Raw genomic sequence first — 16,228 nt, 5'->3', positions numbered from 1 at the left:
CTAATATTTATAAGAATTATATAACCTGCAGTTTATATAATTCTTATAAATATTTGCAATTTGCAAATTTGCAAATATTGCAATTCATGAATTGCAAAGTTGAAATTATTTGTTTAAAGTATATTTGAACTTTAGTCAGAATTAAAATTAAAATCTGAATTATTTTCGATATACAAAAAAAAATTAAAATTTTTTTTTTCAAAAGCAATTATTTCGTCAACACAAGCAGAAAGTTATTTGAATCATTCAAGTCGGATGCTTATTTCTTGCAAAAACTGCCATTTTTGTACATTTAAGTCTGTATCTTCTAAGTGGCTGGACCTGTCTTTGCCAAAAACTAATCACCACTTCTCCCAATCATTACAAATTGAATGCTTTTTATTATTTATTGAAAAACTCGATTTCTATTGTCTGCACTATTTGCTCTTTATCTCCGTAGCTGCTGGACCTGCCTTTGCCAAAAACTAATCAGCTCATCTCCCTATGAATAGGAATCGAATGATTTTTGAACCATTCAAATCGATTGATCCGTGCGCACGAAAACCTAAAAGAAAAAGTGCGGACACCCAAAACACACATACACACATTCTTTTTTTGAGGTATGCCAAAATGTTCAGAAACCTGCAAAACGTGGAAAAATGCAAAGAAAATTCATTTTTGATTTTCGACCCATTACTATAACTACCGTACGGAAAGTTAATAAGTAACTTGACCACTATTGTTAATGATATATTGTGTTATTATAATTACTTTATTAATTATTATATTAACTTATACAAAAAATATAAAAAAGTTTAATGTCAGTTTTAAGTTCAAACAGTAGCCAGTTACGACATCTATAGACATTCGATTAGCTAATGGGATAATCACAATTAAACTAAAGTTCCAGTATTTATTTTATAAAGAATTTTTGAAAATATATGATTTTTATAAGTTCTAAATGATAGGTAGAATGAAAGAATAAAGAAAACTGTAGTAGAAAATATCTGATTTCTTAAAATAAAAATAATTGAAAATAGAGAACATTTGCAACTATATTTAAATTTTGTACATACAATGCAATATATCCATTATGTTAATAAATATTAAAAATAAAACAATGTTATTTACAATATGACATCATAAATATTGACTTTAAATTGTTTCAAATAAATAATAAAATAATTTATAATTTATGATACAAACACACATTCTCACGCGCATAGTTTATATGCTACATATATCTAGTATAGTATTGTGTATAATATATTTATATCTTTATTTTTTCTTAACTAGATATTAGAATCTTGTATAAAAAACTTTGTATACATTATTTTGCGCCGTATACTTTGAAAGTGAATCTACAACACTCCATTAAATCAAATAGTTTAATAACAATTACTTATATATAAAATTTCTTCATTACATTAACAGTTTAGATGAAAATCTGTATACTCTGTACATTATAACAACAAACATATAATATGTATATTGAAAATATATTCCTTTTCTAATCTTCGTTCATTGGATTATACCATCTGCGTGCTGCTTGTTTGTAAAGTTGTTTTCGAATAATATCTTCGGCTTCATCATTTAAATTTTTTATAACAGTTTGTTTTGTACTAGATACTCGAGGGCTTCGAGATGTTACACGAAATTCTGATGGCACATTGTAACATTTGCAAACACAACAACTCGGAAACCGGAACCAATCAGAAAATATACCTCGGCACTCGTTTTGAGGATCGTAAGCTAAAAGGCGATGAAGTCGGTACTGTTGTTCGCATCTGAAATTAACGTATTTAAAAAAAAGATTATTAAGTACTAATATTTTTCAAATTAAAAAAATATGTATTCGTGATCTTTCACGCTGAGCAATGATTGCTGATCTTTGATTAAAATATTCGAATTCTATTATTCCCATCAGCTCACCTGCAACCTTGCCTGCAAAACATTTGCTTTTGCTCATGACTACATTTTTCCCAGTGGACATACTGCTCAAATGGATACAAATTTAATAATGCTAAAACTTCACCCCGGGTGTTGTTGGCCCAAAAAGGCGCCACTACTTCTTCTTTCACTGGGCATGCATTTCTAGAAATATTATTATATGATATTAATAATAATATTTTATTATTTAATATAATTCAACTTTACTGACACTCCTCTGATCTTCATTATTGGAGGCGCTGACTCTTGTGCCGTTGTATCTTGAAATAGTTCTGTCCCTGACAATTCTTTGTTCTGTAAAACCGTAGTAGTTTTATAAATATTAGCAATTTTTTCATTTATTATTTTTACTTTATTATCTTCTTTTTCTGCAGCTTTGGTTACTGTAAAATATCCAGTTGTTTCTTTTTTATTTTCTTTATCTGTAACAGGTTCTTCATTAATTTGATCGCCTGGTAAACTATCACTTAATAAATGAATTTCTTCTGACTCATTGTCTAATATAGTTTCGTATTCCGTGGTCATATCATTGTCTTCAACTAAAGGAGTTGGAATCATAGTTAAACTTTCTTCATCATCATCATCATCATCAACGATTTCTGAGGCATTACTATAAATACTGTTAGAATTTTCACCAGTTTTCAAAAGATTTTCAATTTTGACATCAATTGGTTGAAAATCATACAGTGTTTCAGAACTATTCAAAGCGGAACCGGTTTTATTATTGTCCGTTTCGTAATGCTCTCCTTTCTCAGTTTTAACTATAGATGAATAAGTAGTTGGCCTAAATCGGTATGGAAGAATAATGTAAGATTCCTTAAATATTATATTTTATCTCAATTATATTGTACAGAATATTTAACTTAATTAATTAATCTTCATTACTATACACATGCGTATATATATAATATATAACAAAAATTCTATGCTATGTTTATATATAGTTTATTATAAGAATGAAATCAATAATGTCTTTAAAAATTACATAACATTATATATATATATATATATATATATATATATATATATATATATATATAGTGATTAAGGTGGAATTAATACAATAGTAGTGACAAGTGCAATTAAAAGCACGAATATGGCTGGCTAAATAAGGATGATAAATGGTTAATTATACTTGATTGAAAAAATGCAGCAAGTTCAAAATTTTGTTAGAATAACCTTATTAATCAATTCAATTTAAATTTGCCTACCTGAAGTGTGGCATTGTAAAAATTTCATTTGTATATTTCAAATTTAATAAGTTTTTGCCGCTAGGTTTTCGCTTAACTTCTTGTCGTAAGTACCTAGAATTTGAACTCCAGTATTCTTTACTCGCAGGTTCAATATTGATAGTATTGTCATCTATTTCAGCTTGGAGTACTGCGATGTGGCGCTGATCACCATACATGCGGCGCATCAATCCTGAAATATTGAAATAATTAAAAGGTGGGAGTCCATAGACAGAAGAAGGATATGGTAGAGTCAAACTCGTTCTGCTGAGAATTCCGTCCCAGATTCAACAGTACAAATTAAAGGTTTGCTTTTTACAAAAACTACAAATTAAAGATCTTTCCCTTTCATTTTCTCGAAAAAGTCTAATATGAGTACACCCAAAGAAAAATTTCTTAAGCGATATCTAACAGTTTTGAAGAATAAATCATAAACTATAAAAACCACTTAATCGTCAATAATAATACGACAATTCGTTAAGGCTCTTAGACCACGACAAAACATAATCAGAATGAAAGTTACTTATGTAATGAGTGTAATTATTGAAAAAAATCGCTATAGTGTCAATTTAATTATTAGATCAAATAAAGAATATCAACATGCATTCGTTCATTGTATAACATGTATAATGAAAATAAAATAATGTTGCACAAAAATATTTTCGTTATGGAAAGTGATTAAAAACTGACTGAACCCGAATTAAAAACCAGGTTCACAATTGATAATTCAGATAATTTTCTCTACATGTTATTAACGTCACGTTATGTCCAATTCGAGAGTATCACACGTCTTTGCATTGTTGCAAGCATGTCATAAAATATCTATTCAAATAAATTAACACTTTAAAATTTCATCAAAAAGATAAAACAAATATTACACTATTATCGAGTCAATAAATCGTCATATAATAATTACATATAATACATTACCAACTGCAAATATTTTACAAATTTGGAAGTATAGAGAATGTTATTTTATAAAAATTTGTCGTCAGTCCTGATCTTTGCTATATTAGTTATCTTGTTTTATTCAAGCATAAAATCAAAATACAAGCCGTTTAATACGTAACTGTTATTAATTTAGAGCAAATCAAACATTCATCACATTTTTAGCACCATGAAATACATATTATGCTTTAAATCTTGATCAGAATTACGAGAGCAAACTTAACGGATCGGTGAATTCACTGCTATTATAACAATCAGTTATTACAATACTTAAACCATAAAACTGAAATATAAAGGTAATATTATATCATTCAAAAATCAACTGATCAATGAATAAAACAGGGGCATAAACGATTATATTAAGTAGAAGTAATTTACATAGCAATTTAAAATAATTAAAATAGCCAAGAAAGGCGAAAATAGAACAATAGCATTAGACATATTGCACTTAATTAATAAAACAAAACGATTAAAATTGGAGGATATGTGAATTACTAATAGTAAACTAGATTTATAAGCTCTAAGAAATAAACATACAGGTCTATCATCTTGTACTATAATCAAAATTAAAATAATTAAAAATGTAAAATTGCAAGTCCACTCATATATTATTCAAAAAAATTTTGACTACGGATTTGATATTTAAACATATGGACGCTTATGTAAAAATTATGAACTTGAAATAAATATTGAATATTTATCATTTTTGAGATCACTCGTGGGTAAGTTCTTAGAGCGCCTGGATCTGAATCACAGAGGTTCGAGTTCGAGGAGCCTGATGTCAAGCAGTACTGACATCAGGTTTTTCTTAGATATATTGATAGCAATATATTTCGAAGTAAAAATAGTCCTCATCCGATATTGCTACATCAATAAAATAATAATAAATAAATATTAAACAATAAATTAAGAAAATTGTAATAATGAATAAGTTTATCGCACAGATATGAGATTGCTGTTTGGGTTGCCATCTGTGAAACCGAAGTATTAAGTCAAATTAGCTTAACAGCTAACAGGGCTCTTAAGTTCTGATTACTATTCAAAAACTAAATAAATAAATAAATAAATAATCTTAGTTTGAATCAGTAAATGAAATATTTTTTACCAAATACCTTGGTTTTCATGTACAAACTGTCTAACGGCATGCCAGGGATATGTGGAACCAGGCAAATGGCAATAATTATGTTTGCTAAGATCGCAGGGTATTCCATGCAGAGTTCTTGCACGACCGATTCTAGTAGCTTCCGGGCTGCAGCTGCTAAACGAATCGTAAGCTTCGCCTTCCCTTATGTACCACAAAGTCATGCAACAAAATATAACCTGGAACAATGTTTTTTTTTCAATTTTATCATATTTTACTATTAAAATGCCCAATAATTATTATTAAAAGAAATAGATTTATAGTAATCCATTGACTGCCTCAGCAATATTAAAATATCTGGTCAAAAACGATAATTTGATTTAATCACATTATAATAAATTATATTATTAAAAGCTCTAATTCTAGTATATAGTTCCCATGAAAAGTAAAAAAATGTATATACAAATATAATAATAAAATAATATTTGATATGTATTCGATAATTTACGAGTTATCTCGTAATTGGCAGTCAACATGTTGAATTATTTTGTAAGTATATTTTAGTAAAAATATAACTGATTAAAAAAATGTAAAAATTGAAAAAATGCAGTTTGAATTATTGCAAAGATAAAATGACCAAAAGAATAATTGATAATTGATGAAATTCGATCATTATTCATATATATATATTTTTATCTACTGAAAACTGTTTTTGCGAAAATTACAGCAAGTGAACAACTTGGAACAAATTAAGTATATGAACACCAATAATGCAATAATAACAATACATATATGTGTTTATCGCATTAACGTATGATTTAAATAAATTATGTTTAACAAATATTTCTTTGAAGACTAATTTCTGCAAAAATTACACCAAGTGCACAAGTTCGCACAAACTATATAAATTTATTCCCTTAACTATGATTATAATAATGCAATAATAAGAATACCTATATACGTTTATCGCGTATTATTACGTATATAATGTTTAACAAATATAAACAATAACGTATATAATTTATCAGAAAATATGCGATTTGACGCTTAAAAATTTTATTGCAACTAAATTTAATTGCTATTTGGAGTTGATATATTTAGCAAAAAAAAAACAATCGACCAAATCCATTGATAAAGACAACAAAATAAAAGTCAAAGTAATAGAGAAATAATACCGTAGTTAATATCAACAAAATAATTATTATTATAATTTGAGTTGCCGTCTGTGGAACCGACTAGTATGAAGTCATATCAGCTCAACGACTTATAGGAGTTTTAAGTTCTGATTGCTGTTCCATTTTTTTTAATTTAAATCTGTCGTTTTAAGACAACATTCAGCAATTTTGATGGTTTATTAAATAAAGGAAAAAGGTCTTAAGGTCACCCAGTGGTGATCCGTTTTGATGTTGGATATGTTTATAGCTTATAGATGTAGTCCTGATGTGAAAATATTTAATTAAGCCTAGGAGTAATTTATACAAATTATAGGATTACTAAACGATATCAAAAATGGGCCGTTTTCTTCTGAGCCGTTCGATGCCATGGGTTTTTATTACATTTTTGGCCATGATGTTTGGGTGGTTCTGTATTCTATCCTTGTATCTCAGACTGAATTTTTCAATTTCTTCCATAACAGTGTTCATGTTCAAATCTGTATGAACCAACCTATTTGGGACATACTTGGGTGCTGTTCAAAATAATACGAAAAAAATAGTGTGAAAAAAATATTTAGACAAACATTCGACAAAAAAATTACTCAAAGCAAAAAGCTTAAATTATTTGATCGATAAATGTGTAGAAACATAGTTTTGCATAATCCCATAATCAAATCAAGCCACATTTACAATTCCCGACAATTAGATCAGAAATGTTTGGTAAATAATTATTTAGTCGATTTTATTGCTCTCTCGCAAATTAACAATAACAAAGAAACATAGATTAATAAATGCAATAAAATGGAAACGACAGATTCTGTTTGAGCAACCAATTTAAATTTACTTTATGCCGAAATGGTATAAATGATTAGCATATATTTATTTATTTATTTGCTTCTAAGACTTCTGCATTTTACATGTAACATGTAGAAATCATCTTGCACAACAAACGTTTCCGACATTTCAATTTGTGTATTTGATTCATCTGTTTCATTTACATGAAGTGTGAAATACTTTCACCTCTTTGTGAAGAATAATTGTGGATAGTTTCTTATGCGACGTTGATGATTTCGCAATTTAGCTTTAGATATTGACATTAACAAAATACAGGGCTAATCCAGAAAATTCGTAATAGAATAGAACTCATATATGTAAATTATTTAAAAAAAATTTCATTCATTTGTTGTCATTCCATAAAAAAATAAAATAAATGAATATTATATATATATATATATATATATATATATGCATATGAATATACCAGTGTATTGTGTGCACACATGTGGATATATTTGTATGTATTTATTTGTGTATCTAGAACACGAATGACCGCGTGGTGCTATTTCACTAATTTGAAAATGCTGTGATCCAAAAATTTATTATTCAACGTTGTTTTAAAGTTTGTTGCATGTTTCATTATCGTGTTCATTAAACTCTGAATATATAACAAAATTCATTTATTATATATGTATAAATAAATATATGTATATATATATATATATATATATATATATATATATTTAAATGTGTATAAACTAAAAAGAAGAAGTATGCAGTTTATCCATTACGAGTTAGTTTGAAAACGTAGAAAAAGCTGAGAGTTGTCTTTTATATCATGGACCTGGTCAGAGTACTTTTTGCTATATGTACCAATATATTTACGATTACAATGCGTTTATGCCAAAAATAAATTGTAAAGAGTTTTTTTATTTTTATTTATTTCCAATTATTTTTTACTTCAATAAAATGCTAATTATTTAGTCAATTTTCATTTCGATTAATATTTTTAAAATAAAAAAGATGACCACGGTTAAAACTGGAGCAATGGAACACTCACATGTGATCCATAGATAAGAGTATAATTTATGTGAAATATTATGATGTGATCATTGTCATTATCCTGCAATAACATAAAAGCTGAAATCATAGATCGACGTTCGATAAATAGACGTTTTATGTTTATACTAATGGATTTACATATCATGCGGTGCGTTTGCTTGAAAAAGTTGTCAACACAAGTAAAGGCACTATTTAGAAAGTAATTACTACCAAATATAGACATGATATACAATTAACGTTTGGAAGTATTGACAAACACTTAAAAATATTACTTACATGAATACATAATATAGCATGAACCATTTCGTTTTAATCAATTAATAACGATCACTTCACAAATGCACGATTTCTTTTGCAATCTATCTATTAACACTTTTAACATTGTACACAAATTTTTCACACGATTGAATTCACATTAGTAAAATGCAACAATTTAAAATGTAGTAAACTTTAAAAACAATTTCTGTCAACAGTCAACGTTCTGGTGCATGTAGCTTTGACATTGACTTTCAAACAATGATGAAATTAGGGTCTTCTTGTTCAGTTACCGTAAGAAAAAGTGTGTCCGTTTCTGGGTCATACGCAAGCTGGGGGTCTTCTTAGGTGGGGACTAAAATGGAGAAAGTAGTGGGAACACTCATTTAGCACATCAAACGCATCAATGATTCTTAACTTATTCATACTTCAACATTCTATATTATAATATTAAGAATTGTTTAAATTGTAATAATATGTTGAACTGCTGTTCGACAAGATATGCATTATCTAACTATATTAATTATAAAATTGACTGGCTTTCAGTACCAAATCTCTAGAGTTTACTTTTCAATTAGTACTATTATTATTGAGTTTCATTATTTCAGATTTGGAATCTATGGCGATATCTTACAGCTTCTACTTATAGGTCATACACTTATGGACTGGACCGATGCTCCTATTTAGTAAAATGCATATTATACGTGTATATATATATACATATATATATATATATATATTTAAATATATACATATATATATTTAAATACTAAAAATATGTGTCTCTATAAATTTACATATAAATATTTCCGTGTAAACAAAATACACACACAAATATCTTAGTTTAATTGTTAGAATGTAATTAATATTAAGTTTGTCTAAAATTCTGCCATAACCTTGTGAAGATTAGTGTCGTTTGAATATTGGAAAACGTCTATATTCTAGTTTTTCTTCGATTATTAATAAATAGATTATCATAAGTACTGTAAGCTTTTGTAAAGAAAATTCTTTCAATTAGTGCAATTGGTTACAAATCAGTTAACTACGGTATTGTTTTAAATTATCCTCATTTGTCCGTCAAATTCACGTGTTGTAAAGGAAAACTAAAAGTGCCGATTACGTTTGTTTCATCACGCTGTTTGGAGTACATTAAAATAGTCCAATTTCCGACGTATGCAAGTGAAATTATATAAGTAAGCATGTAGTTGCAAGTGGATTATGCTAAAACGCTCTATAATAATAATAAAAAGCAGTCTGCCCAAAGGCAGGTCCATGGAGTGAGAGCCATCACAAATCAATGATTCTCTTTCCCTTCCTTGTTTATCATTCCCGTTACCGTTAAACACTGTTTTGTTATTTTATGAATTTTTCTTTACGGACTTCTGCTTCAATGCTTCTTGGTCCCGTGCTTCGGCTTTCAGTTCCCTGTATTTTCTATTCTCGAGTAAGTAATCACTCATCTGCTTCTTCTTCTTGTGCAAAAGGCATTCTTTGTGCAGAATGGGTCCGAACCAGTTTCCTTTCCATTCCAGGATCATGATCAGTAGACTTTTTAAAACTCTCTAGTTTAATATTCACACAGCATCATTTTTTTCAAAAAAAATGATAAACACATTCTTAACTTAGAAAGCCTAAAACTTCGACATTAAAATGTCAATTTAATAACACACAACTTCAGAATCAATTTTACACAAATTTTCTAACATTATGTTGTGTCATTATTTATAATATTTATAATTATTTGTTTTCTAGGGCTTATATATAAAAAACTACATCAAATAAAAAGAAATTATGTCTATAAGATTTTATGTGATCATCAGAGAATATTGAACAATGGATTATCACATTATTACATGTGCTCTACAAACATAATTAGCACTAACATAGTACACCAAACTTGGTAGTAATTATAAATATTGTGATATTGTAATACATTGTAAACGATTCGTCATTAAATTATTTATCAAAAATAATGCATTATTCATAAATTATTAACAAGTTTAGTGAACTACATATTGCTGTTAATTATGTTTGTAGTGTACCAATAAATTATATAGTATTAACCAAAGACTTAAAAGAACAAATTGAATAAATAACCATGAAAAATTATACAAATATATATTTCATTATTTTCGATTACAATTATCACATTGTAAAAAATATCAAAAATCATTTATTGCCATGCATAATAGATTAAAGAAACAAAAAATAATTCATATCTCAAACAATTTTTTAAAAAATATCGTTAAAATATATTATTTCCCCTGAAACACACTACCAAAATAACTTAACAGCAAACTATGAAGCGCTTACGAACGCAAAAGCAGACAATTTGTAAGCTTCAACAATGAAATTTACGATTAGAAAAAATAACTAGTAGTGCACGGCATCATGCTTTGAGGCAATTTTCTACAACTTTCCGTACCAAAAAAAATCTCTTTTTTATATTTTGAACCATAGATAAACAAGTGTAGAACTCTGTTTCAAAGTAATCGAAGCGCGTAAGTGCCGCGTCGTAGTCTGATGGATGAACATTGGTATGGAACACGGAATCCATAGAAATATAAACAAAATTTGTTACTTACTATTAAAATATCTATAATCATATAAAATAAGACATAATTTGATGTGCATATGTCTAATGCTCATTTTTTTTGACTGCCAAATGGCATTTCTCTTACTTTTTTATTGGAACTCCAAAACCGCTGTATCTGCCTTCCCTAAAATTTAATCAGTTCCTCGTTTTGTCAATATAAATGAAATGTTTTTTGAATCATTAAAATCGAACGGTCCATTATCTCAAAACCTGAATTACCATTTTTGGAACTTTTGTCCTGTATCTTCAAAACAGCTGGACCTGCCTTTGCCAAAAACTAATCAGCACGTCTTCCCGTTAATACAAATCGAATATGAATTTAACTCTATCAATTAATATAATAAATTATTTTTGCACTTTTATATCAACCATATAAAATAGAGTTCAATACAAATAAATTGAAAAAAAAACAAAAAAAATCTAAACGCTACAATGTTATTAATTAATTAAACAACAAAGAGTTTCATACTATTACTTATTGTTAGAGTATTTTCTAGAAGGGCGGCTGAATTATTCAAACTTCAGTAAAATTTTAGAACTGAACCACATTCAGAAGAACTATAAAGTTTCATGATGCTCCTAACGATCAATTACTCAATTGCTATGCCAATTATTATTAAAATCTTCGAAATTTTTTTAACAACGATAACTGGCTGATTTTTGCTTTAAACTAATCAGTACCACCATTCCCAAATAATATCTTTTGAATAGTATTTGGATTTTCAAAATCGGATCAGAATTTTTAGCTAAAACGCTAAATTTTAGAAAAATTTTACACTTTTCTGCTGATTCTAAAGAAACGGCTTAGCCAATCGTATCAAAAACTAACCAACACGAGGTTATCAAGTTTCATGTCTTTTAAATTTTTGAAGTCGGTTCAGCCGTTTATCAGAAAACGTCGATGAAAGTCTAATTTTGACAAATGTCAATAAAGACCTGTTATAGAACCGTAATATTTTAGTATGTTCTATAAGATCGTCAAAAAACAGTTTCATAAAAATCGTCGAAAGTTCTTTTCAAGAATTAATTTTTTACAAGAAAACGGCCCAGCCATTCTTTACCAGCAAACTAATCAGCACGATTCCGAACAAATATCTTTTAAACGATTTTTGAATTTTCAAAATCAATTCAAGATTATGAGCTGAATCGTGGAGAATTTTTTTATACATTTTTGCTTATGTACAGAAAAACGGCTAGACCAATCATCGTGCAAAACTAATAAACGCTAATCCTCATCAAGATACATCAAATGGATTTAAAATTTTTGCAATCAGCCTAGCCATTTTTGAGAAAATGTCGACGTAAGGTCAAAAATTGACTCACATACACACACATACATTTTTCAAATGTGGTCTCATTGATTCATTATGGCTTGAAAACAAGCTTGTCGAGAAAAAACCTAAAATTAGCAAATCGGATTTTCTGCCAAAAACATAAACTTCTCCTTCTGGAAATTAATCATAAAAATGACAACTTTTGGCATCAAACCACGACCAAACGTCGAGATAAAAAACAATAAATAAAGAACTATTTATTTATACGTTTTGACACAGTTGTGTGCCATCATTCAGCAATTTTTTATAAGCAAATAGTTTTTATACGCCCTCCAAAAAATTAATCATATATATATATATATATATATATATATATATATATATCTTGAGGATTTTTTGTTCGACGTTGAAACATACTAAACAATATATATATATATATATATATATATATATATATATATATATATATATATATATAAGACTTAAAAATATGAACACACTGCATTATTTTTAGCACTATTTATTGAATAATATTATGTTACAAACGTTTCAAGACTAACCATAAGGTTCGTCTCGTCTTTAGTGTAATATAAATAAGTTTACATATGATCACATATTTTCTCATCATCTATATACAACTGGCGAGGTCAGTGTGTACATATATATACCAAAATATTAAGGAAAATATATAGAATACAAGTGGAAGTATTATATACCAACTTTATTATTTCCATATGATTCAGCATATGATCCTATGCCATCTTTAGTAGCATCAATTCGCCCAATTAATTTACTTATCTTTTATATTATAGATCTAATTTCAACATTACTTTTTTATACAGGTTCAAACATGTGGTGCAAAGCAATGAGACGATATTAAGACCTAAAGCCTTTTTGTATGTTTAAGCAATGCTTTCCATTGTTCCATTCCATATTTTTGTTTGGACAAACATTTTTCAAAGCACTTTTCAAAAAAATCAGATAGAACAATGTGAATACTTTGGAAATTCAAGTATAAAATCTATTAATGTTTAAGTTGTTCTATCTAAGTTTATTTAAAACTGTTTGGGTAACCAATAAAGGCTTTACACCCTAAACCGTAATCTGACCACCAATTGAAAGCATTGCTTCAAAAGGCAGAATGACTTTAGGTCTTCATATCATGTAATTACTTTGGTCCCACATGCTCGAGGCTGGATAAATTGTATCTACAATACAGAAGAGAAGTAAAATAAATGGAAAAATATGACATAAGATTATAAATCCATAAGTCGAAACTCTTCCATTTTTAATTCACATATTGCCCTGAATATTTTGATTCACATAATTCAAAACTAAAATTAATATAAAAAACCTTAATATATATATATATATATATATATATATTGAATACACCTAAACAAAATACTAAAATCACATTTTGGAGTAATGAATGTTGATTATAAACTTCTAGGCACTTTATTGACAAAATCAATAAAATTTATTAGCTACCTTATATCTTGCAAAAATAACCAGGTAGAATACATTAAATTATTAAAGAAGTTCCCAACATTTGCACTTCTTTGATTCAAAAATATTGATTGTGCAATAAACAAAATTAAAGCAGTTTGATATTTGATATCAACGTAAAATTTGATTATTTAATAATATTTCATTTATACATGTAAAAAGAATTATTTATAGCAGTTATAAAATTAATTACAATTTGAACATATATCGCAGTACTGAAAATTCAAATATATATATATATATATATATATATATTATTTATTAATATTACCTATTTATTATCAGAATCTTCATTATCCAATTCAAAAGATATTCGTTCTACGGACAATGAAAAAACAGAATGGTTCGCTATAAGGTTTCTATGCAATCTTATAGCATCATATACTTGGTCTACTGTTATCTGTTTTCTATCTTCTTTTTTCGGTTTAGAACTAGAAATAGCATAGTTCTTCAATTGATCAAGTTTATCAGGGTTTGGAAACGTCACTGCAACTTCTGGAGGAATCCGGAACAAAGGATCTGGTATATCAATACCAACATCATATTTGACATTGTTATTTATTGTCTTGTAGGCTTTATATTTTGAAAGTATCCCAGACAATACATTTTTCAAAAAGATGTGAGAGGCTTGCACAATCATTTCTGCTGCACCCTCTGTAGCGTCTTCAATTTCATCTCCCATAGCCACCAATAATCTGCCCAGGACCATAGCCTTATCAGGTAAGAATAGTTCTTGCGCAGAATATGTTTGGACATGCACTGATCCATTAGCATATAAAAAATGATTGGTTTGATTTTGTTTCAATGGGGCATAGTCCTGAATCTGGGCAGGCTCAAATAAAGGTTTCTTCTTAGGATGTTTCTTACTTCTTCGTTTAGAAGTTTTATGACGAGAAGGAGCTGTATTTGTAACTTGGGGTAATAATAATTTAGTTTTTAAAGCTACCATAAAGTTTATATGGAGATAAATATCCTCTGCTTTATCAAATAATAATCTGTTTTTTGTAGTTAACTCTTCCTCTGTATAAATATGTTTAAGCCATTTTTTAATATTAGACCAGTATTCTGTAGATTTGTTGCCGAGAGTTTTATTTATATTATTTTTACAAATATAAACTTGATTGGCCATATCGAAAATATACAGAAAATTTATTTCAATATAAAAAGTGGCAACTTCTATATAACAAAATTCTCATTTATTTATTTGATTTGCAAAATTGAAGATTTTTCACTAACGACAAACAAACATTTTAACCTATAATTGATGCTAAATAAGGTTAAGCATACACATTTATCGTACAGGGGTACCAACAGACAAAAATGCTTTCTGTCATTCTGAACGCTTTGAATTTGTCCGCGAAGCTTTGCTAAAATAATTCAAATTCAATAACTTTGGTACTGATACGCCTTTTAAAATTATAAAAAAGTGACATTTAAAAAATACCTAATCGATTCATAATGTGTAAGCCATGCCTGCCAAAATCATCTAGAAAACTAGTTGGTATTGGTATTGGTATTTTGCTTTGAGGCAAGTTACATGAACTTCCCGATATGTGTAAATAATCGACTTAATCAATAAAAAATAAATTAATTTATGAGTGATTAAAAATATTCTGAGTGGATTCATTACACATAATTGAAAACGAACGAACATGTTAACTCGGAATATTTTCTGAAAGCAAATTTTCACAATATTTCAGTAAGTTCTATAAGACCATGATATATAACAGGGGTCGGCAAGCTTTTAACTGTAGTGTGCCAAGCCACTCTACCAATATGATTTAGAGTGCCACCTTAATTTTGAAATATATAGTTAGGTTCTAGGGGAGAAGAATTATAACCAAATTTATCTTTTAAACATTTTTATTAACAAATAACATGAATTTCTAATATAAAAAGTGCTGGATTACCCCATAGGCCCGGGCCTGAGACGGCATAATTTAGGGCGCGGCAAGTTTTTCAAAATGTAAATATTTTAAACTCGATGAAATGACACGACAATTCATTTTAAGGATAGATCCTGATTTTTTTTTTTTTGTAAATTTAGAGATCATTTTCTATGAAATAGAACGTTATGCGTTTTCTAATCAAATTTATTATTCGTGGGTGCCGCATTGATATTTTCTTGATGTATCATATTTAATATAATAATTATCAAACTGATAAGATTTTTTGAAGAAATATTGAAAACTGTTCGTTTTTTGTAATTTTGTTCAGGTGAATCTTATAATTAAAACGCTTTAAAAACTGTTCGATTGTTTCTAGTTTTATTTTCGGTATTAAATCAAACAATGGCGAATTAACACAATATATTCATTGTTGTTAATTAATTTATGTAATTTGTTTTGTATGTGAAAATATATTTTTTTAAATATGCCTGTAGTATAAAATTAAATCTTAAACTAAAATATCTG

At 27.9% G+C, this 16,228-nt stretch overlaps 2 protein-coding genes across 3 annotated transcripts; both read right to left on the bottom strand.

The window, feature by feature from the left end:
- Positions 1-1,422: 1,422 nt before the first annotated feature.
- LOC113377132 (protein spaetzle 4) lies at positions 1,423-14,189 on the bottom strand. 2 transcript variants are annotated; one of them, XM_026617341.1, is made up of 6 exons: positions 14,086-14,189; positions 5,219-5,426; positions 3,141-3,351; positions 2,141-2,713; positions 1,912-2,073; positions 1,423-1,766 (listed from the first exon to the last, which is right to left on the bottom strand). In XM_026617341.1, exons 2-6 carry the CDS (start codon positions 5,409-5,411, stop codon positions 1,490-1,492), a joined length of 1,416 nt encoding a protein of 471 aa, XP_026473126.1. In that variant the 5' UTR covers positions 5,412-5,426; positions 14,086-14,189; the 3' UTR covers positions 1,423-1,489. The 2 variants fall into 2 exon arrangements, with proteins under 2 accessions (XP_026473126.1, XP_026473125.1); XM_026617340.1 differs by lacking the exon at positions 14,086-14,189 and adding an exon at positions 8,457-8,531.
- Positions 14,086-14,943, bottom strand: LOC113375354 (transcriptional adapter 1-like). Its single transcript, XM_026615290.1, has one exon. It carries the CDS (start codon positions 14,941-14,943, stop codon positions 14,086-14,088), a length of 858 nt encoding a protein of 285 aa, XP_026471075.1.
- Between the last annotated feature and the right edge of the window lie 1,285 nt (positions 14,944-16,228).

This window comes from Ctenocephalides felis, unplaced genomic scaffold (assembly GCF_003426905.1).
Source record: "Ctenocephalides felis isolate EL2017-DRISC unplaced genomic scaffold, ASM342690v1 CF-g0.4_SCAFFOLD_01886, whole genome shotgun sequence".
Lineage (NCBI taxonomy): Eukaryota > Metazoa > Arthropoda > Insecta > Siphonaptera > Pulicidae > Ctenocephalides > Ctenocephalides felis.
The sequence above is the reverse complement of the archived record's forward strand: the minus strand, read 5'-3'. Positions and strand labels throughout refer to the sequence as shown.